The following is a 24,277-nucleotide window of genomic DNA, read 5'->3' on the forward strand; positions in this document are numbered from 1 at the left end:
TAAATGTTCTTATTCCGATCTTTTCTATTCTTTGGATCTTTGCAGTTGTCGTTAGCTGTCACGTCACCGGCCAAGTTTTAACATCGACAATCGCGGGCTCGAAAAGTGAGATCTTGTTTTGTACTTTTCTAACAAATTTATTGTTGTTTTTTCCGATTTTTTGTATGAAGTACTTCACAACTTCCTTGATTATTCTTTCCGCTGTGCTCGCTGAATGACCCTAAAATACCGTGAGAAATAATTGAATGGTAGATGTGTTAGAATAGGTGTGAATATTTTTGGATTTGAAAGGATTGATTAAAATTTATGCAAGCTTGGATCTTGAATCTACGCGCTATTATTTCAGCATTATTTTTAGCTAGTCCTTTATAGCGCTATGGACTTTGACATCGGTTCTTTTGATTTTTTAAAGTAGTGTCCGTCTGTCGGAGAGTTAATTGTCTTGTAAAATTTTAAAAAGCCACGGCATAATACGTGTTAAAAACGTGTCCGATCTTTGAAATAATTTACGGTAGGTATTAAGTGTGCAGATCCAAATTAAAGTTTTTAATCGTTTTAATATGTATGCTAGAAAATAGTAAATTAATTGTTTAATTTAATAATCATCTGTCAAGGTTATTTTACTTGACATTTCTTTGTTTATATGTTTTTACTTGTAAGTTTTGAAATAATTAATATCTGTACACAAATTAAATCCTCATCAAAAACAATAACGTGTTTACCATAGTATATTTGTATTTATTTATGAAAAAATGCATATTATAATTAAAATAGGTTTCTTTTAAATGAAAAACACAATGATAAAGAAGTGATTTATGAAAACTAAACAATCAAATATTGTTAAAACTGTAATCGTCTTACAATGTGGTAAATATAACTTAATCAGATTATATTTAAAATCAGACTGTTCGGTCTTGACCTGTGAATTTTGGAAACAGTTTTATGCAGTTTAAATGTTCTAAGTTTCATTTTTAACGAAATTGAGTTAAGTGTACAGGAGTTCTCAAAAAAGCCTTGATTTATAAAATTTAAATGTTTAAGGGGCTTTTTAACGAATTTTGTCTTAAGTTGTGGTAATTATTTATGCCTATTTCGCAAAAAAATAATTAAAACTCTATTTCTGCAGGTTTGTGTTTTGGTCTGTTGGACAAAAACAAACTGAAGCGATGATATAGCTATATTTTACTGACATAAATCGCTAATAATTTTGAGATATTAATGCTTAATGTGATAAATTTTTATTTTATTTAAATTATTTATTGACAATTCTTGATGGAATTCCATCGTAATGATGTAATAACTTATATTTCCATATAAGTTATTAATTAAAAAAAATACTTGGTATACTTCCACTTATTTATTTTGACCAATTAGCGCTTTCACCCTCTAATGGGCATCTTCAGACTGATAAATACTTATTGGTATTTATAATTTAGTTCAATAGCTGGTGTATTACAAATTTTGTATTGGCTGTAACTTTTTCAATGTAACATCATTCGAACTAATGTTAGAAATGTAACCCAGTGGTGCATAAGGTACTGCATTAGCACTCCAAGTGCAGCATAACTGGATAATTTTTGTTACATGGAAGGCAGGGCGATCAGTCTTGCACTTCCGGTGCCAGTCCGGGGAGAGTGAAATTTTATGACGACCCAGCCAGGAATCGAACTCGGGCCTCGAGTATGGTAGGTGAATGCACCAACCATTACACTACGAGACAAATTTTTACCCATTTAAATTCCTGAGAGTAACCATGAGTCAAAAAAAATCGTCCAGGGTTCTTGTTCTACAGAACTGTATTATTTGTATGCACTCAAGGCTCTGCTCGGGGTCCCTATCAGAACACCCACAACGGAGGTGTTTGAACGAGTATGTGTTCTGGACGTCGGCAACTGTACGCTAGGGCACTTCTCGTTCACACACATAAAAATAGTGGGAGTAAATATAATACAATCTAAGAAACAAGATACAAAAGAGAGAACTATTTGTGCCTAAAATGACAACATCGTTTGTTCACGGGAGTCATGTACCTTGCTCCCAAAATTTACAACACTATATCTCTTGATTTAAAATTAAATACAAATAAACGGAAATTCAAATTATTTGTTAAAAAATGGCTTCTGGATTCGGGTCCCGAAAACTGCCTTGAGATGGTCACCCCACCAAAACAGTAGTCTATTTGAACTCTGAATTATTGCTGCATGTCTGCTATTTATATTTTATGTTTAAATCCATACAGTGTGTTATTTATTATATTATATTTATTTATCATGTACTAGAACATGAAAATAATATAAATGAATGCCTCGACACGGGTTATGCCCAGTGAGGTGTTCGTATAGAAAAGAAAAGAGATGAAGTTTAATGTGAAATAAATAAAATTTTAAAAATTCTTCATCTGACGCACAGACAAAATGATACCCCTTTACAGACCTTTTAATAATGTGAGCGATGATATTTATGTGATGTGAATTGAATATTTATATTGGTGACTTATGGTGGTAAGGTTTCATGCCTTATTATTATTAAGGAACTGATTAAATTATTCATCATATTCAGCCCACGTCGGCCCACTGCAGAACATAGGCTTCCCTTTGTCTCCTCTACTCATCTCGGTTCCGCGCCAATCTCATCCATTGTCTACTGGCAAACTCCGAATATCATACAACCGTCTCATTGGTCTGTGTTCTCGGGGCCTCGTACTCCTCAGTCTCCAATCGAGATCACGTTTTTTCCATCGATCATCAGACATTTGAGTGACATGGCTTGCTCATTTCCACTTCAACCAACCAATCCTTTCCACCACATCACATACTTTCGTTTGACAGCGGATCCAATGGTTTCTCTTTCTATCTCTTAAGGTTATTCCAAGTGAAACGTGTTGCAAACTTCTCTGTGCATCTTGCAATTTATGAGAAGACTGCTTGGTCAGAATCATAGTCTCTGCGCTGTATGTAAGGACGGGTAGGACACATTGGTTAAATACTTAAGTCTTCAGGAAGTTTGGAACGGAGCTTCGAAATATGGAATTTAATTTACCGAATGCAACCCAAGCAAGACCTATTCTTCTTTCTACTTCACTAGTTTGATTATCCCTGGCGACAGTGATTTTGTGATCTAAGTATATGTGGTGGTCAACCTTGTCTGCAGGTAGTATTCTGCCATTGGTGATGTTCATAATTACTTTTGTCTTATTGAGGTTAATTTTAAGTCCGATTTCAGAAGATTCCACTTTGAAATCATTCTCATCCCTCTCAAAAATCAGGAAAATATCATCTGCCTCCCCTTGTCAATATTCAGTCCTCTATCTTCCCCATTAAGCTTCTTAAAGACATTTCCTAAAGTCAGAGTAAATACTTTGAGAGATATTGTATCGCCTTGTCTTACACCTCTCTGAATGGCAAATTTATCAGTATTTTCATGTAGTTTAGTTTAGCACGTCAGTATTTAAACTGCAGGATTAAACTATTGGCCTATCTGAATTCTGCAGGGAGTCTTAACCAACAATATTCTGAATGTATCCTAATGCTTGCAGACAAAGACTGGGTTTTCCCTTCCCAAATACCTCCATCTCTGTTGCAATATGTTTCAATCTTGATAACTTCCTAGGAGGTGAGATATCCTTGTCTACAAACATTAGGATATATTCAAAATATTGTTGAACTCCTAATACCTTATGCACTAAATTAACAAAGCATAAATAAATAAAATACACTGGAACCTGGCTTTGCAATTTTTAAATAGTCATTGGAATGCCCTACGTCGCTCTTTTACTTAATAGGTGTATAATAATGATAATGATTGTGAATAAGCTTTGTTAATAATATTTTAATGGTTTTTGATGTCATGTTATATTTAAGAATACAAATAGTGAATAATTAAATTTCATTTGAAATCTCAAATTAAATTGTATATGAGTAAATCTATCTCTTTAAACATATACTTTTTTTTTTACACGGTACTGTGTGGAATGTATCCCCTGTGTAAAAAGAGGTTCCAAGGTAAATGTATTTTGTTAATGGGCATTTAATTAAAATATTGTTTATGTTTTTCCAGGCAAAAATGGGGAAGTGTAAAGGACTAGTGTGGTGTCTCGTTAAAAACTTGTGTAGACTAGGAATTTTCTTCCTCGCTGTTGTTTATTTTCCCAGAATTCCACCACATGGAATATTTACCTCCACCAAGTAAGAACTTTAATTATTCATTAGGTTATGGCCATATAGTAGCGCAGTTCCATGCTCTAAAGATATAGATAAACATGCTACTAATTATGAGCATGCTCTTTAACTGTATATGTTTGCTCGAGATAAGCATACCCGTTTTAAGCATGCTCCTGAATATGCATGCTCAAAGGAAACACTTCAACACATATGTTATTCATCTTAGAACAGGCTGGGCCATGTTAGATGGAGACTATCCTAACCAGAGGACGCTCCGTATTCATTTTCTGATTCACTAGTTTTGTGTAGATTCCCTGGTATTAAATATGTAAACTTTGTATCCAATAAATTTATTAAATAAAAATTCACTAGCAGGCTCTCTGCTAGTGTAGTGGAAAACATGAAAAACCCGGTGAGACATTTTAAAGCGAAGTCACACACACACCTGCCGCGGACACTGATCGATGCTATCTTACTAATTAGCAAATGCGTTCAAACTAGCTTGTGAGCATTCCCCCTTCCACGCCCGCTGCAGATAGCACGCTCAAAAATCAACCGCCGCTACTAAAGTCTTCATTTTTACAAGAATTTCCAAGTAAACAAACGAGCCGCGTGATACCCGAAGGAGAACAGCCTATTTCACACATATCATCTTAATCTAAACGGCACGGTAAAATTATAGTGGATTGACATTTATTAGATTCGTTAGTACTTATTTAAATTTGATAATATTAATATATATATATAAATGATTTTAATAAAAATATCAATAAAAATGCCTCGATTAATATATTATTTTAGAAAATAAAAAAAGGAATATTAGCATTCTTATAATTTACCCAAATATTTTAATTTTAGTGACCATTTTCAACAAGTTGTAAATAACTCATTTTTAGAAAATGGAAATCAAGTTGGGGTGGAGTGGGGTTTGAACCTCGGTCTTCTGATCCGTGAGTCCGCTACACTAGCCACGGGACCACGTCCTGATTCCAATAATGTAGTAAAACTTATAGCAAAAGAGATTTTAGTGATAATTTTATCAAAATCATTATTTAAATTTAGCTAATACTCTCAGGTAAAAATCCTGCAAAGGGAAATCAACTGGAGATAAGTTGGCCTCATGGTGTACTAGTCATTGCGTTTGCCAGGCATTAAATAAATAAATAATTGTAAAATAATAAATCATATTGTATTTTATCATGCCATGTAGATTTTTGCCGTGGTGTGAAATGGGCAATTCAAACAACCCTTGAAATAAATATATCACATTCACTCTGCCAGTAATGGGACCCAGGACCTCATGAATGGTAGACAATAGCGCCAACCACTACACAAGTAGGCGGACTTATCTCCACTCGATTTCCTTATTCAGGATTTTTACCTGACAGTAGCCATCGAGTTAAACATAGGTTCTGGTTCTATTTCACACATACAGAACTGTATTCTTCATCCGCCTGGACATGGAGAGTAGTTAATAGTAAGCAGTAATGCTGATACAGTAGAACTCTGTTTATTCAAACTCCAGACATCTGGATTGTCAAATATTCTGATCGTTATCAGGAAATAAAAAAAAAGAGTTAAATTTCAATTCAATAGGGAAATATCACATACTGCAAATACCGATAAAAACATGAGAAATGGATTTAAATTGGATTTTCAAAATCAATACGAATATTGTTGAGAAATGTTTTCATACATCATTTTTTAAATTAAATTGTTTAAAAATATGTCTTTGCAAAGACGCGAGATGTTTGGCCTTGGCAATTGTGACGTCAAGACTTGTGACGATGTTCTATTTAAATTTAAACAGTCTCAAACCAAGTAAAAAATTTCATCGAATCGTGACGTATTAGGGGTGTGTCCAATGCAATGAACCGTTTTTGCGGGAATTTAATTTTTTTTTTTAATTTTACTAATAAGTAAAAAAATTTTTTTTTACTTATTAGTGAGTATTTCATAGACCCTTATTAACTTAAAATTGTGAATAAAAATAAAACTGATTTTTTATTTGATTCCAATTTGCTGTATTATTTCAAAAGAAATTAAATCTGGCACTCATTAATCCGGATAATTTGAGTTTTACTGTATTAGCATTAGTATTTCGCTTACATCAAAGCATCAAAGCTTCACATCCTAATGAACAGAAATTAAAATAGCACTTATTTTCATCATTACAAAAATATTGTATGTAGCTAGGTAGCTAACTAGCTAGCTAACTGTATTAAAATACTTGATTTGCATTTTAATAAAATAATTTTAAAATTATCTTTTGTCCATGGACTTTTAATATTCATTCCTTTCCGCACCTAATGGTGCATAGGGCACTGCATTGGTACACAAGCACGGCGTATCTTGATCATTTTTGTTACATGAAGGTAAGATGATCAGTCTTACACTTCAGGTACCAGTCAAGGGACTATGAAATATTGAATAATGTTTATTTTAACACCCTTTTAAATAAATATTTCATATCAACCATATCGGGAATCGAACCTGAGACCTCTCGCATGGTAGGCAAACGCGCTGACCGTATACCACGAGGCCGACATATGGCGACAGTAAATATAAATTCATGCACCAACTTTGAGGTTTTGCATACTAAACAATTTATTGAATAAATACAATTACATAGGAACAACGCTATGTCTTCCTATAAAAAATATTGTGCAATGGAGACGTTTAATCCAATGTTTGTTTAGCTGTTAGTAACTTAAATATATACATCTGTTTAATGTTTGGCCTAGCTCGGAATTTAATTTAATTTCATGATTTATGATTTTCTGGTGCACAATCATTAATAATAACAATTTTTAAAGACATAAATGTTTCAATTTTTGATGTAACACTAGACTTAATTGAAAATAAATGGTTCTCTTTGTAAACCTAAGATTTTCATTTATGTACAACATAAATTATTACATTAATACAACATAAATCATTTCGTAAAATATACAATGCCTATGTAAGACCATTATTGGAATATGGATATCAAGTATGAAGTCTCCACTTTACTAAAGACATCAAGCTATTGGAAAAAGTCCAAAGATGTGCTACAAAAACCCCCAAATTACTCGAAAGGATGCCTTACCACGGTAAATTAAAAGCACTAGGACTTGAATCATTGGAAGAACGACGGAAGAGAGGGGACTTGATTGAAACTTATATGATACTCAATAATTACTATGACTGCCCCCTGCATGAGGGTCATAACTGAAAGCTCTATCGTCCCCAAGTAATACCTCCTTTCTAGCAGGGTAGTTTCAGACTGGAATAAATTACCAAGTCTAGTTGTCCATTCCATTTCGGTCAACCAGTTCAAAAACCATTTTGAATGCTTTTTTGAAGGAAGAAGAACGCAGACAAAAGCAGTAGCAGCAAAGTCTGCCTGCCTATAACAAATAATTACATCTTATATTTATTCAGTTGATCCTTGTTTTCTGGTAAATCATTGATTAAAATCTTATTTATATGCAAACTTTTCAATTGTAAAGTTATCAATTTTGTAAACTTAACACGTTCGCGACTATGCCGGCTACAGCCGTCAAATTGTGTCTCATTGCTATAGCCATCGCATATAACACCGATTGCTTGACCATTTTTTAAAAATCTGATTTTTTGTGTGCAATAACCCCAACATGTCGGTAGTTCAAAATGAGTATTATTTTAATGTCTTTGGTTTTTTCTCGCGGAAGTTTTATGGGTTTGTGGAAACTTGAATATCTTGGGTCCCATTTGTCCCATCTACATGAGGCGGGAAACAGTTTGTTCAGAAAAAAATAAGCTATAATTATTAACAATTATTTTTTATACTTACCCACACACACGCACCCTCTCCCTCATTCATTCCCACACGCACATGTATCCTCTCCCTCATTCATTCACGCATACACACATTCACATACACATGAATACAAACGTCACACAAATACAATTACGAAACTTCTTTTCTTATATATTATGTGTCATTATATTTACAGTGGATTTTTTAAATTGGCTTTAGCATTGTTAATATTTTTCTACTTATTTTGTTTATGTAATAGCTGTAAAAATCCCAAATAAAATAAAATAAAATAAATAAATAATAAGTACAAAAACATTTTCACCTAAATGTAATTCTAAAGGGTGAAATTTCAGCCTAAATTCTTAGCTATCGTTTGTAAAAAGTCCCATTTTCACAGGAAAGATTTCGCAGGAAGGGAATGAACCTATAACTTAAAACTTTTTTTTACAAATAGTTGTGTTAACAGACAATTTCAAGTCTGAGACTTACCCGCCTTTAAAATAATAAAAAAACAAAAAAATTGCAATTTTCCGGACGGGATATATCTGGTGGGGGACCAGATGAAATTCTGAAATCTCCCCCTATAACAATACTGTATGATGGTATAAAGTTGCAAAAATTTGCAATTTGAGTACGAGCAGAGATATGGCAACCACAAAATGGTGATTGCACATGAAAAATCTTTTTTTTTTAAATGGTCAAACAACCATTTTATTTCATTCTAGACCACTTCATTTGGACTGACTCCATCAGTCTAAAAGACATTGGTAGTGAAAAGACAGCTATAGCCTACGTAAAACTAAGTAATTGTATGGTAGTACGAGATATTGCGTCCCTACAAAAAACAGCCAACCATCAGTCCGCAACAAAAGTGTCCCAGTATGTTAGTAAAATAAGATTTACTTCAAAACACAACTACAGTCCAATCGGAAGTGAAATACAGTTAAACCCCAATTATCCGCATTAACGAATGGCAGACGTTATCCAGATAATTGGATTAATCATTAAATCAAGGCAATGTTCTGAAAGAAAGTGCAAAATTTACTCTAAGATCACTTTTATATTGCTTTTGAAATAATACAGCGAATTGGAAACGCATTAAAAACTTACTTAAATATGTTCAGCAAAGTGAATTGCTTTGACGAAGAAACTCATTTATGACCATTTATTTGTTAATATATCATTTCCATTATTTTTTATTTCTTGATAACGATCCGGATATTTGGCAATCCGGATGACTGGAGTTTGAATAAATGGATTTCTGCTGTATTCCAACAAATAAGAAAGCTGTAATATGTGTTATATGAGTGGATCTTATGAGAAAAGTGTCCTTGTATGTGTTAATTTAACTTAATTGAAAGAAAATAATTTCATAATTTGACCTATAAAATTAGTATATTACATTAAAGATGAATAACATTTCATGGATAAAGTGAATACGGACGTCTAGACATTAACAGGGCATCTGTCATTGACCAGTTTAAGTGACCATATGCACAGTGTAACATTCATCATTCTGCCTTTGTTTGAATATCCATATTTCTTAAAATCTTCCAGTTATTGGTTTTTGTAAAGTTGAAGAGCTAAACCTTTATTGATGCGTGTGAGATTCATCAGAGAAATCTCGAGGAATTTTTTAATGGAAACTCCAGTTCATGTAATAGGTTTTTAAGTTAATACCCATTGAGTTTTGGCAAATTGAGTTAGATTAGCAAGTTTATAAATGAGCATATAAAATTTAAAATATAACCATGAAATTATCAGTTAAAAAATTTTACATCCAATGTAAAAACAAATATTGAGACCGATGGTCATGGAAAATAAAGGGTTAAACATACTTCATTCACAAATGTTTATATTTTAAATATCTTTTCCTCTTATCATTAAAAAGTTCACAATGTCCTAAAATATATGTTGACAAACATATAAAAGATTATCTGTGGTATCTTATTATGGGTTTATTACTTATCATCATTGGATTGGATACCAGAATCAAAGTTCAATTATCATTAATATTTTATTTTTTTTAATTATCATTAATATTGATTGTTACTCAGTGATCCTCCAGTGATGTATGCACATTTAAATTAGAGGTTCATTTTTATTTATAGTCTGTAAAGATTACCAATACAATTTGGCATATTATTATAATTATTTAATGTTGTATTTCTGAACTGGGTTGTGAACTTGTGGTGGTGCTCACAGATCAAAAGTGCAAGGTTCGAATCCCGCTCCATGGCAAAATGATTCCCATTTTCTTAGTTATTCGTCGTAACTTTAAAAAAAAAAATCTCTAATGGAGGTTGGAAATCATCGCAGCAATTCTCACTTTGTTGGCAGCTGCCCTGAATAAGGGCTGAGTGCTGCAATGGAACCAGTCACGCATGTTCTTTAGCCAAGAGATGTGCCTTCTACCTGCGCTGCGTCATCCTTCAATCCTTCCATGTAGGACTTGTAAAATGTTACATATTTCACCTCTCATCGTATGCCCAAATTACGCAAGTTTTCTTTTCTCTGTCATTCAATGCCTCTTTATCTTTTTTCATCTGTTGGAGAACGTCATAGTTTCGAACTCTGTCCACCCGGAGATTTTTAATATCCTGTAGCATTTCAAAAGCTTCAATCTTTTTTTAAGCGGCTTGGGTGAGTCTACACGTTTTGATACCGTCAAAAAATTACTGAGAAGACGTAACATCGTACAATGCGCATTCGAAGGTCTAGATTAAAGTCTACTGCAAAGGAGGTCATGCATCCTGAATATAAAAGTTCATAGCTGCATTATGGTGATTTACCTAAATATTTCGATTTTGGGGCCGTTTTCAATGAGTTGTTGAAGACCCATTATTAGAAAATGAGAATCAAGTAGGGTTCAAACCATGAACGTCTGATCTGAGTCCGAGACATTAGCCATGGGACCACAACCTGGTTCAAAAAATTTCTTGTATGAGGGAAATTTTCTTATTAAACAAAAATTTCAAGATATAAAATTATCTAAAATTTTGTTAAAATTAAAGATTATAACAGAAGAGTACATACATATTTTTTTTGTGATATTTAAATAATATATTTGCCCTAAATAATGTCATATAAATATAATTTATTGTGCATGGGATAGGTTCTTGCAACACATCCTGTGTTAACTAATGTTGCCACTTGTTACAAAATATCTATAAAGACCTGTTTCATTTTTCACGTTTTCCCTATTGCAAATGCAATTTTCTCGGTTTACAACACTCATTATTTACTGTTGGCAAATCGTCATTAGGATTTGAGAAATACACAATATTGATTTAAATTGTTTTATTAGATAAACCATTCACATTTAATATGGAAAGATCATTTACATATTTGTACAAAAAATTTAATTAGCATGGGTTATTTGTTCCTTCTGCCATTCCTTGTCCATGGTCGTATTTTAATGTTATTTTTAAAAGTATTTTGGCATAGTACAATCGATTTTACAGTATGGAGTTGTGGGAGGGGGAGAATGCAATAAATCAATTTATGTATTTGTATTTTGGATTGTAAATAAAAAACCAATAATTTGTCTGTGAAGGAAGTTCAGTGCTATGAGAAATATAGCATTTAATTGTATGGCTGAGTTTCTCGAAAATGTATGAAAAAAATCTGTACTATTTTAAGATTAAATAAATAGGTAAATAAAAAAAAATCCTCATTTAGAATACTAAAGAATTTGTGTAAATAGAGTTTGGGAAAATTAAAAAAAATAATGTACAATACAAGTTTTTAAAGAGAAAATGTTACATATTTTACCGAATTGCCGAAAAACAAGATTTACCTTTTATTTAAGCGTGCATATGTGCTGGTCAAAATCATTAGTCTCAAAAAGAAATAATTTTAATAAATATTCTTCCGAAATAAAAGTATTGAAAATATACAGATGTTATTTTAACCCTGTCACATCTGAAACCACGATGATCAGTATGAGCAAGAAGACATTGGCACATTAAAATAAGTTTTTAGAACGAATAAAATTTACAAAAATAAAATATCAAATAAAACAACTGGTTGCTTACTTCTGCAGGGGAGAAACGAGGAGGGGAGAGGGGGGAGTCTGATACACTGTCAACCGCGCGGCCACGCCCCCCTCGCTTCTCCCCTGCAAAAGTCAGCAACCATTTGTTTTTTTAAAAAATTATTTTATATTGAAAAATTTTCTTCATTCTAAATTTTTTTTTTAAATATGCTAATATGTCTTCTTGCCCATACCGATCATCGTGGTTTCGGATGTGACAGGGTTTAAAGAACACCCTGTATGTATTAAAATCCAAGCTAAAGAATTATATGAAACCAACTCCATCTTAACTTCCATGCTGTATTTGTCAATATTTGTTGTAAAATGGCTAAGACGCTTGACTCACTCAAATGGAATGTGAATTTTTTCAACGCTGGGCGTTTTGTTCTGTAATTCACCTCTGTAATTGGACCTTCAGGTCTGTTGCGGTGTAAAAAAAAGATTTTAAAATTATGAATATTACAAAAAAACCCTCTCTAAACCCGAAAATTCTACTGTACTTAGAGAGGTAAAAATGTTAAGTATTAAAATGTAAAAATACAATATATATATATTTTTTAATAATTATAAAATGATGATATATTCATCCCATACTCTGAATGTCAGAACATAAACTCAAGATATTAATTCAATATATTTATTAACCACCGTTTACATAGGTATTATATTTTATTTCAATTCTACCTGTATAAATTATAAAGAAATGTATTTACCATTAATGGACCGAATAAGTCCATAAATAAATAAATATTGTGTGAAATTGTAGTATCAATCGCATGTGGGAAATATGAGGAAGTGACATAATTTAAATGATAATTTTCTAGATAATTTAACAGATCCTGGAAAAGTTGTTTTTGCTTCGGCAAGTCTCAACATGTCTGAACTTGTGAATTCACAGTTTTCTTTGGCATTTATAGACCTACCTACTTCATATTTAATAACCTTCGTTATTTATCACCTACATTTTTGCGCATTAATTTCCTCAAAAATAGTTTAGCGCGGGCATTGAAGTTTTGAAAAATAATATTTACACACTAACGATGATAATTTCAATTCAGAATTTGATAATTTTAGAATAATATTTATAATTTATTTTTCATGTTTTTGTATTTCAAATTTAAGATAATTTTTCTTAAATAATTAATTTGTTTATCAACAGACACAGTCTATTTCTTACATGTTGACTTGAAGTGAAGTGTGCACAGATTGAACAGGCTCATTGTATTTTTTCAATTTTCGAGATATTGATGCCTCTTTTTTCTCCTGAATGAATTCTATACAAGTCCTTAGAACTTTGGAAATGAAAACGTTGCGGCCTATCATAAGTAGAACCTTCAGAAATAGGATACCTTATGAAGAAATTAGCAGAATCTGCAGTCTGTTGAGAGGATGGATCCAGCAGTGAGGATTCCAAAGATTGTGAGGCACGAGACCCTAGGGGGACGTCGACCGCAAGGACGACCACCAAAGAGGTGGAGAGAAAGTTGGACAACTGCATCACAGGGTCAAGACTAATATCCTGTCAAAACAGATTGCAAGATTTAAAGAAAAAGAAGAAGAATTCTAAAGAATGGAATATTCAAATCTAACAAAATCTGGCTGCCCGTCCTATAAATTGAAGGATATAAATATAAGGTCACGGCTGGTAAAACGTACACGGCTGGTAGACTGTGACAAGCTGTGACAGCTGTTGAAAAAAAACCCCCTCCGCTTACGGTTTTTGGGTGGACGATAAATCTAGTGGTTGGCAACTCTGTCCCCGTGTTATATTGTTTTTCCATTGAAAAAATAGTCATTTACTGCAACAAAGAGGGAAAACATTTTTGAGAAGGGAATATGGAAGTCAAATAATAAGTCCCGCACATGACGAGACTTTGGCCCGTAAACTTACATTTTCAGACACAAATCGACTAATGTTTCTATGAGGTTATGTTAACAGATGCCCAAGTTTATTGCATGACATGTACAATACTTGCCACTGAAGCCATCTACAGGAAAACGGCGGAAGCAAAGTTGCACACCTAATAACATACTGTTTTCATAAAATTTCATCTGCACTAAGGGACAAAGTGTAAATTGAACATAGTTATACAGAAAGCAGCCAGTCCACAATTTAGAAAAAATGAGATATTGGTGTTATAATGTGCAGTGAGTTCTGCTAGAAACAGCCAGGGCACTTTCATACAAAAACTGTAATTATCATCTTCTAAAAATAGCGTCTATATCAAAAATGCCATTTCTCAATTTGCGGAAAATACCCACAGCTCTAGAAAAATCTTACGGTACTTAAAACTACTACTAAAACTGGTCAAATACCTAATTATATACTTGTTTGAAATATAAAAAAAACTAATGTTTTAATTGTTCATCATTTGTCAAAGTCAAAAACATTCCAACTGTTGTGTAGATTCGATTCTTGACTCTTTTCACAGACGTGCTATTATCTCAGTTTCACATTTCTATGGCTGGCTGCTTTCTGCATAACTACTTTCAATTGTTCTAAGGAGAAAAACGAAACCTGAAAATAAAATTTAAATATATATGTATTTTTTTTAAATAAAGGAATAAAATAAAAATCCACAGATCTCTTATAGCAACTAGGAGGTTTAAATGACCTCACAAGTGAAAACGAAAGCGGGGATTTAAAAAAATCTAAATCTCTAATGAATCATTGTCGCATCGAAACATTAAAAAAGTTTTGGCCTAGTTATTTATTTATTTATTTTGAAGAAACAAACAGTTGACAATGATATAATAACATTTAAAAAAAAAATACAGTTTAAAGACAGACCAGCAAAGTTTCTAAATAAAAATCATACATATTATTAAATTGTGTTACAACAAAAGGATGTGTTTATGTGTATTTGTATGAGAGTAAGTGTAGATGTGTGTTTATGTGTATTAGTGTGGGAGTAAGTGTTCAAGAGTGTGCATCATTAAATAGTAAGTGGGGTCATATGCAGCCAGAAATAATAAGTCTTAATTTATTCTTAAATAAATTAAGGGGTATGTAAAATATATCAATATATGAAAAAAAAACATAGAGCAAGAATGATCGAGGAAAGAGTGTCGTGCATAGTTAATGCTACAGACTGGCAGATGGAATAAATACTTATTTCTTGTCACGCGAAAGGGGACATTATGATTAATTTTGGAGAGTAGGTTAAAAGAGTCTACTTTATTATTTAATAATTTATGTAAATAGCATAATTCAGAAACAGTAACATTAGTTATGTCAAATATATCAGTAATGATTTAAAAAACTTGGCGAATCACAACGTCAGCGCTTCAAATATTAATTTGTATCATTATAATTTATTTATTCAATTATTTTTAAAAAAAATATATATGTAGTACTTTTTTTTTAACACCTCACTGGACAAAACATGTGTAGAGTCATTCACTTACTAAATTTATTTTATTTACCAAGTTAACAACATTTAGTATGATAATGTCGGAGTTTTATTACAATGGTTTCCATTTGATTAGCAAGTCAATGTAATAATAAAACAAACGCAGATCATTGCAGAGGTCAACCTTGTTCTAAAAGCATTGGTGGTGAAAGTAATGTATTGGAATTATTTTATTTGCATCACACATATACAATATATTTATACACACATACAGTCTACAAAGTAACATTTTACTTAAAATTCTGTGTGTCAAGGGTATTTATAAAGAAATAATACAATCACACCTCTTATAAAATAAAGTCATAACTCAAAAAATCTAATTTTGAATCAAGGATATAGAATTTTAAAAATATATATATCGTAATATGCTAAAAAATTAGACATAATTATGGCTTTACAATTTATCCTCTTTATGACACAGTTATACTTGCACATATTTTTACATGGCCGTTTTTAGTGTCATATTTTAATGCCTTTTTTTGACATTTGAGATTTCTTTTGAAAAAGCATTCTTTGAGACAAATCTAAATATGTATGACACTTCAGTGAAATCAAAAAAACTCAGTGAAAAATTAGCAGTTTGCAATGGAGTGGAAATTTTTTATACATTAACCTATTGCAACACAAAGCCGGTGAATTGCCGGCCAAGGTCGATTTGTCACTTAAAACTAAATGACAATAACTTTATTCATAAAAATAACATAAATAAGTATATTTCGGTTACTGATTTCATAATAAAATGTAATAATCACAATTTATTTCACATAATTTATTACAAAAAATTAATTCCGTCTTAATTTTATTGTAATGACAAAATGTGTCTAAATTAAATAGCGTGTTCTATGAACAAATTATTTATTTATTAAATATACGGCCTAAGCCAATTACAACAGTTACATGAAGAAACATAAATGCAAGAAACTGAACAAAAAGAACATAAAGCTATTTAGCAAAGACAAACAAGGGCAAAACAATAATTGTATACAATATATTAAAAAAAAAACGAAAGACCTAAAACTTTGAGCTAAACCATGCCAATCCAACTTCATCCCACACTGTTTAGTCGTGAATAGATCTACAAAAAGCCGGAAGATCTATCCCAAAAAATCCAAAGTCGTGTGATGAATTGACGAATCTACACATTCTGGACATTGGGGCATAAAAACCAAAGTTGCTCTTAGAAGATTTTATAAATAGCAGATTTTTACTTCTGGTGACATGGTTGGGAACATGAAAAGAAATTGATTGCAACAGAGATGGGACGTCACTTATAGCATTTAGTATTTTGAAAATGCATATAATGTTCATCTCAGTTCTACGTCTCTCCAATGAAGATAGATTAAGAGATTGCTCTATTTCAAAATAGGAATAATTGCCCCTTTGTAATCCTAGCAACCATGCCACAATATAAATTAATATAATACATAAGAATATAAGTAATTTATTATTATGATTACTGTTTCTTAAATATATATATTGTATTTTTGACTGGCTTAGAACGGGGTAAATAACCCTTGTTAGATAGTCAAAGCAATGTTTTATAAGTTTATAAGTTTATGTATATAGTATGATGATAAATAAATACAAACATTTCTCATGGACAGTCATGCACTTAAATATGTAAATTGTTAATATAAATAAATTGCGCACACTCAAGGTCGTGGATTAATTCTGATTGGTGTATTCTTTTTGCAGAATCGCTCCACCGCGCAGTTTGGAAGGTCCCCTCGCCCTTAACACGGCACTGAACAATGCGGAGCACTTGTACGTCGACAAGGTTCGTGGGCCCGAGTGTCTGGTGGACGTCGACGGGGAGCTGTATGCCTCCGTGCACGGGGGAGAGGTGGTCAAGCTGTCTCCCGGGGGCCATGTCACCCACGTCGCCAGTATTGGTCAGCCATGCGGTGAGTGTAAATTATGATAGAGGCATAAATATACTCATTAATAATCTGCCATCTCAAAAGGCATTCATTAATATTCAGCGCTACCTCCTTCACATCCGACCCCTGGAAGAACTTACTGGTAAATGAAGCAACAGAATGTTCTCCCCGGGAATGTGATTATTCCCCCCGGACGAATACATAAATTTATAATGTTGGAGGCACTGGCGATCGAAAAATCATAATACAGTGCGTTTAATAAAAAGCTTAAATATAAAAATACATCAATGTCAAAACTTGATGTATGATTTTGTGATGTTAGGAATTAGATACATAGCCAAGATAGTACAAAAGATGCGTTAAGGTCCGATGGCTAGGGTTCCTCTATCTGAAGTTTCCAAAGATTAAACGAGTCATTAGATGATATTTGAATCAACGAGGTAACACTGTAAATTGCCTAAATTCAAATGTCAATTTGCTGTACAATGAGGAAGTTCATTTAAAAATATAAAAATAATAGACTATTAAACTGAGCCAAATTTTTATTTATTTATATCGTATTATCAACGCTATGATTTTTTTAAGTTTTGTATTTCTGAAATAACTCCGTGCGTGACGTCAGAGGTTCTTCTCTGTCAGTTCTCAAACCGTATATCCTCTCAGCTATCAGCTCTCATATCATTGGTTCATATGAACCAGTGACGTCGTTCAAAGTAGTGCATTTTTATTAAAATATTTTTTATTATTTTTGTCGTACATTTGCAAGAAACTTTGCAGTACAATTTAATGCTCTAATTTTTGCCGCACGCAAGAAAACATTTTTTGTATCCAATTTCCCATAGGGCTGAAGTTTCTCATTATGTATAACAAAATATAAAAATTGGATTCTTGCTTTCCATCAATAAAACATGTATTTGAGATAAACACATTTTGTCACACCTAATAATTCCATTGCATAGTGTAGCAAATTTGATTCATACCTGTTTTTCATATATATTTCAATATTTTCTATCTTGGATTTTAAAAGATTATTTTCCTTCCATTTTTAGCATATGATATCATTTTTAATTAATGAAAAAATATAAACATCATGCAATGAAAAGTTAAGGATTTTTATCTTAGAGTGGACATCAAGCTGAAAACACTCTCAATTCATTCTGGTACTCGTATATTCATTTTTATATTATTGGTTTTTCCAATATGCTTCCACATGACATGTCACATTATTTATGTATTGCATGTTTTGTGTGAAGAAAGATAAATAATTAAAAAATGATAATTGCAGAGGGCTACTGGCAGGAGAGCAAGTGTGGCCGGCCGCTAGGCATGGCATTCGACAAGGCGGGGGCCCTGCTCGTGATGGACAGCTATTACGGGATATGGAAGGTGGACGTGAAAACCGGTAAGAAGACGCAGCTTGTGTCACCTGACACGGAGATCGAGGGCAGGAAACCGATGCTCTTCAACAGCATCGCCCTCGCAGCAAACGGAGACTTCTATTGGACAGATTCCTCCTCCAGCACCACGCTGGAGAATGGAGTCTTCGCAATGTTGATTGATGGAAATGGCAGGTAATTAATTGGATTAACTCTTGTGTGGCTATGGTGTCATATAAGTCTACATAAAATATAAGACTTGATCCATATTTCTTATTTTTTTAAATAATGAAGTTGTATTTATCTATAACCGGCCTAAATTATGTATTTATAAACTATGGAAAATAGATTATTAAACTGTATATATGTACTAATATATGTTCAATTTTTGTTTTTAAATACCTGTATTTTAAAATATATCTTCTTTTGCTTAATGCATCACAACATTACATCACCGTTTGCAGATATATTTTTGCAGTACTTTAAGAGTTAAATTGCTTCCTTTAAGGCATTATGAAAATAGGGCTATATTGGTTACTTTTAATAATTATTCTATTTTACTAAACGACTTAATTGGATTTTTTTCTCCTAATGCATTTCCCTGAAATTGATGGTTGGGAGGGCAAATAACCAATATAAATAAATATATTCATTATAACACTTACTATTTGTTTTCAATGGTTGACAGCCTATTTATCTAAACCAACGTTTTGTGGATTTTACAGAATATGTCAAAATCATCATAGTAATTTAATAAATTTTATTATTATAACATTTAAAAAAATATATTTAAAATATTATTTATATACATAAAATAATACATTACAAATCTGCTTTTAGTGTCTAACTAAGGTTATTTGTCCCATTCAAAAAATGCATAAAAAACAATAAGCAATGCATAGAAAAATAAATAAAAGTAGTGGGCATTGTGAAAATATAGTGAAAAACATAAATGAATACTTAGTAAAAACATAATATGTATATATGTATAGTAAAAAAAATAGTAAAAACGGAGATGAGGTTCTCTAAAAACTATATTAGTGTTTATTAATGATTTTCACAAAAATGGCGCTATATCAATTAACCAAACATTAATGTTGATCCCTTTTTATCATTTATTATTGTTTTGAAAAATCTACAAAATAAGACTGAGCCACAAATACCACTACAGTAGGTATGTTTAAATGTTAAAATAAATGTTTAGGTGAGTTGAAAAACCCGCTCTGATTCATGTTTATTGCAATATGCATTTTTAAAAGTAATTATATTGAAATTGTATCGATACATTTCCAGATTGTTCCACTACGACGCAGCCAAGAAAACCAACAGAGTGTTGTTGGATGGCCTGTGGTTTGCAAATGGCGTGGTCCTTTCTCCCAATGAAGACTTTGTGGTGGTTTCCGAAACAGCCAGGAGCCAGTTGAGAAGGTACTATCTCAAGGGCCCCAACAAGGGGTCAGATGACATCTTCGTCGATGGACTCACAGGTTTGTGATTTATTTTTATACTAGTGAAGCTAATATAACCATGGGGAACACCTAGGTCTCTAGCATTCAATATGTATTGGTCCTTTCACAAAAAAATGTTTACATTTGTGTGCACATTTCCAAACAATAAGGAAGTTCAGCCCTATGGGAAATCCCTCACACTTCTGTTTAATTAACTTCACAGTCCTAACGCTCCTATATACCTCCGCGAAAAATTTCAACGCTTATCAGTTCATGGTTTACCTCTTCGTTCTAATTCTCATGGCACTCTCATAATACCCATCCACAATTCCTCTTTCTTCTCAACTCATATAGTGTCCATGGGGCTCGACTGTGGAATCATCTCCCATCCACCATCAAAGATGTTACTACAGTATCTCTGTTTAAATCACGTCTGAAGAAACATCTCCTTTCTCTTCCTTAATCTATCCTTTCCTGTTTCCTCCTCTTTCCTTCCCATTGAGTAATGGTATTGATTTTAGATAATTTTTCTTAAATACATTTATTTATATTTTTATATACGTATCTTAAGCTTTTTTTCTTCTATTAAATATGTTGTGTAACTTAACTTTAAAAAAAATAAAACATCTATTTTATTGGTTGGTTGGAAAAAATTGCCATTTAGCTAGCAATAAGCCCGCCATTGTACAATTAATAATATGAACAAAAAGTTAGATAAAAAAAATTGTATATGAAAAATGTTTTCTTGTGAGCGGTAAAAATTAGAGCATTAAATTGGAAATCAAAGATTCTTGAAAATGTATAAAAAAATAATCAAAAATATTTTGATAAAAACGAACAACTTTGAACGATGTCACTAGTTCATATGAATCAACCCTAATCTACCCCAACTTGATTTCCATTTTCTAGCAGTGGGTTATTTACAACTCGTTGAAAATAGCCATAAAATTTTTAATATTTGGGTTAATTATATATTTTTATTTTTGCAGTAAATATTAAAAAAATTATTACTACACCTTATACATAATGTTGCAACGAATCCCTGTTTTTTGTATTACATATTTTTGCTATCAATTATTTTTTTTAAATAAGGCATAACTAGGTATTCAAATTGTATTTGTATAACTATCTAAATAAATACATTACATTACAAAATAAAGCACAGAACTCCCAGGCTTGAGAAAAATCAAATCAATTTTTTCGTTCTCACCGGGAATTGAACCCGGAACCTTCCGTGCATTAGTCAAATGTGTTAGCCATCACACCGAGGAGACTGCCAATTTTTTATATTTACCGTCGGATTTCTGCCATAAGTTGGTACCACCACATATTTAACTAGTTGTCCGATATTCCACATTCAATATAAAAGCTCATCCCAAATCAACAAGTCAAATAAAACTGCAAGCTGAATATTATAAAATATTATTTTTTGTATTCACTTTTTAAACATGTCATTTATGAAGACACATCATTTTTCGAAAATTTGTAGTTACCAACTTATGCCAGAAACCCGACAAAATGTACTATAAAACCGCTTTTGGCATTTAAACATTTCACACTGAAGCTTTGATGCTATACTATCACCCGAGGACAAAGTGACAGTTTTTTATTTTAATCAAATGTTTTTAATATAATATTATATCACAGTTTTTGTATTAATCTTTTTACATTGCAGATAATGTTCCTTCACTGGGGTTTCCAGCCCCGAAGGAAACATTCTATATCATTGTGAAACATGCCTTAAATACATATTGAACATAATAGAATCATATAAAACTTACGAACAAAAACATTTTATTGCCTATTTGACCTGATCTACTCATCAATCTGTGCCCAACCCACTCCCATTATCCATTTCTTAATAGCAATTTTATATTTAGAGTACTTATTAATTTTTCCTACCGACAATAATTGAAGTAGGTTGCACGCTTTAATCAAGAAGTATACCAATTCTCTTTGACCGAAGGTTGTGTTGATTTTCAATTGTTTTTGCAGAGCGTCTAGTGACTCTTGTATTTGTGTTATGGAAGGTAGTGAATAATTTTTGTATACATACAGTAGTATAACTTTTACATAAATTTGTTTTACAGACATAATATTAAGTTTCACGATATATCGTGGGAGTTATACCCACTGTGACTAGGTTGACTTATAGTACTCTCTTATTACTAGGTCTCCCAGACAACCTGAAGGTCATTCCTGGAGGACTTCTCGTCCCTCTCGTAGTGCCCCGTGATGACCGCCACCCCGTAGTGTTCCAGATCCTGGCTCCACATCCTCTGATCCGCAAGTTTGTTGCCAGAATTATGGCGATGCCTGAAGCGCTAATCAAAGCAGTGAACTCCTTGATGCCTCATTATTTATTCGAAAAAGCCATCCACTTGGTACGTCTATAAATTTCAAAATATTTTTCTGTTCACGTCTATTGGTTGAAAAACATATAGTTCCGTGTGTGAAATAGAATCGAAATTTTGACTCGATGCGTACTACAATAGGTAAAAGTCCTGAAAAGTAAATTGAGTGAGACAAGTCCACCTCGTAGTGTAGTGGTTGGCGCGTTTGCTTACCACACTTGACTTAAAATATTGGTTTTGAATGTGGTTTTCCACTGAAATATTTCATTATCCTTGGACTGACACTTGAAGTGTAAAGCTTATCACATTACCTTAATGTGAATGATGATCGAGTTACAATATATTTGGTGTATCAATGCAGTGCCCTATGAATAAATATTATAGACAAAGTGGTGTTAACTGATTTATTGTTAAGTGAAAATACATGTAATATAATGGTAATTGTTTTGTTTTCAGATTGGGCATTTTGAATCAGTTCAAGGCTTGATTCCTAAGCGTACTTCTCTTATCAAATTAAATTGGAATGGAGATATTGTCGGGTCTTGGCACAACGTAGATGGGTCTCTTTCCGGAATCAGCGAAGTTCTTGTAATGAAAAATCAACTTTACTTCGGTAGCCCCTACAACACCTATGTAGGTCGAGTTCCTTTACCTGAAGGATTGGTCGAGGGAATCAAATCAGAATCTAAACCTAAACTGGCTGAGGTCCCTAAACCGAAACCTGCAGAGGCACCGAAACCCAAGCCGGCAGAGGCACCGAAACCCAAGCCGGCTGAAGTGCCTAAGCCCAAGCCAGCTGAAGTGCCTAAACCCAAGCCGGCAGAAGCACCCAAGCCCAAGCCGGCAGAAGCACCCAAACCAAAACCGACTGAGGCACCGAAATCCGCTGAGGCACCTAAACCTAAGGAAGTGCCTAAAAAAAACGAAGTCCCTAAACCCAAAAAAGAGGAAGCTAAACCCATCGCTACTCCCGTAGTAGAAGACATCCCATCCGACACTAGACCTCCGAAGAAAGAACACATGAAGGTAATCAAGAAGGAAGGTCCGATGGAGATTCCTCTCCCCAAGGAGAACCAGGGTCAGAAGCCCAAACCGGAGGCCAAGACTGCTCACAGCAAAACAGAACTGTAGTGGTAATACTGTCACACTGATTCTAATCAGGAGGGACAGTTATCACATCGTCATAATCATCACCCCTGTCATTTTACTAACTCGGTCTCCTGACCGGCAGCTTAGAAAGGCAAGCTAATGTGGAATTAGTGTACAGAGTCGTCCCGAGAAATATCTTTATGTTTGCATCAATATGATAACACAAACTTTTCTACTCACCATAATCATGTTTAAGTTTATTTTCCGTAAAAGCAAACGTGAGGATATTTTGTAAGTAAGGTGCAGTGGGCAGCTTAAATATGTTTTTAATTGTGTCAACGTTTACGTACTGATTGGATTTATTCTGATCTCCAGAATTTTTATGCATAAATAATGTGCAATAAAATACAATTTACATCTTTTTTGTGCCAAAGAAAGAGAGATCTCTTTTTCAAAATTCATAAAATTAAAATAAAACTATTTTGTTTTTAACAATTTATTTTTTGCCTACTGGTTTCAAAGTTTCGAACACGAGCCTCCTTATCAAGGCATACTTTATTAATTTTAATATTGTTATAAATTTAGCAAAAACTCTTTAATCATTTAAAAACAGTAAAGCATACTTTAATAAGAAAGCTTGTGTAGCTTCGAAACCGGTCGGTAAAAAATAAAAAATAATTGCTTAAAACAAGGTTGTTTTATTTGAATTATAATGAATATCACAAAGCAAGTGCTTCAAA

At 32.8% G+C, this 24,277-nt stretch overlaps 1 protein-coding gene across 2 annotated transcripts; it reads left to right on the forward strand.

Moving 5' to 3' along the window:
• The first annotated feature begins 26 nt into the window (after window positions 1-26).
• On the forward strand, window positions 27-24,277 carry LOC148282751 (adipocyte plasma membrane-associated protein Hemomucin-like). Of its 2 annotated transcripts, none has more exons than XM_088224604.1 (7): window positions 27-511; window positions 4,057-4,184; window positions 17,086-17,294; window positions 18,556-18,841; window positions 19,940-20,133; window positions 22,267-22,478; window positions 22,905-24,277. In XM_088224604.1, the coding sequence occupies exons 2-7, from the start codon at window positions 4,063-4,065 to the stop codon at window positions 23,577-23,579; spliced, it is 1,698 nt and encodes a 565-aa protein (XP_088080730.1). In that variant the 5' UTR covers window positions 27-511; window positions 4,057-4,062; the 3' UTR covers window positions 23,580-24,277. The 2 variants fall into 2 exon arrangements, with proteins under 2 accessions (XP_088080730.1, XP_088080729.1); XM_088224603.1 differs by having other exon boundaries at window positions 27-105.

Source organism: Micrasema longulum, unplaced genomic scaffold (assembly GCF_059751315.1).
Source record: "Micrasema longulum isolate JH-2025_06_02 unplaced genomic scaffold, ASM5975131v1 h1tg000299l, whole genome shotgun sequence".
Classification (NCBI taxonomy): Eukaryota; Metazoa; Arthropoda; class Insecta; order Trichoptera; family Brachycentridae; genus Micrasema; species Micrasema longulum.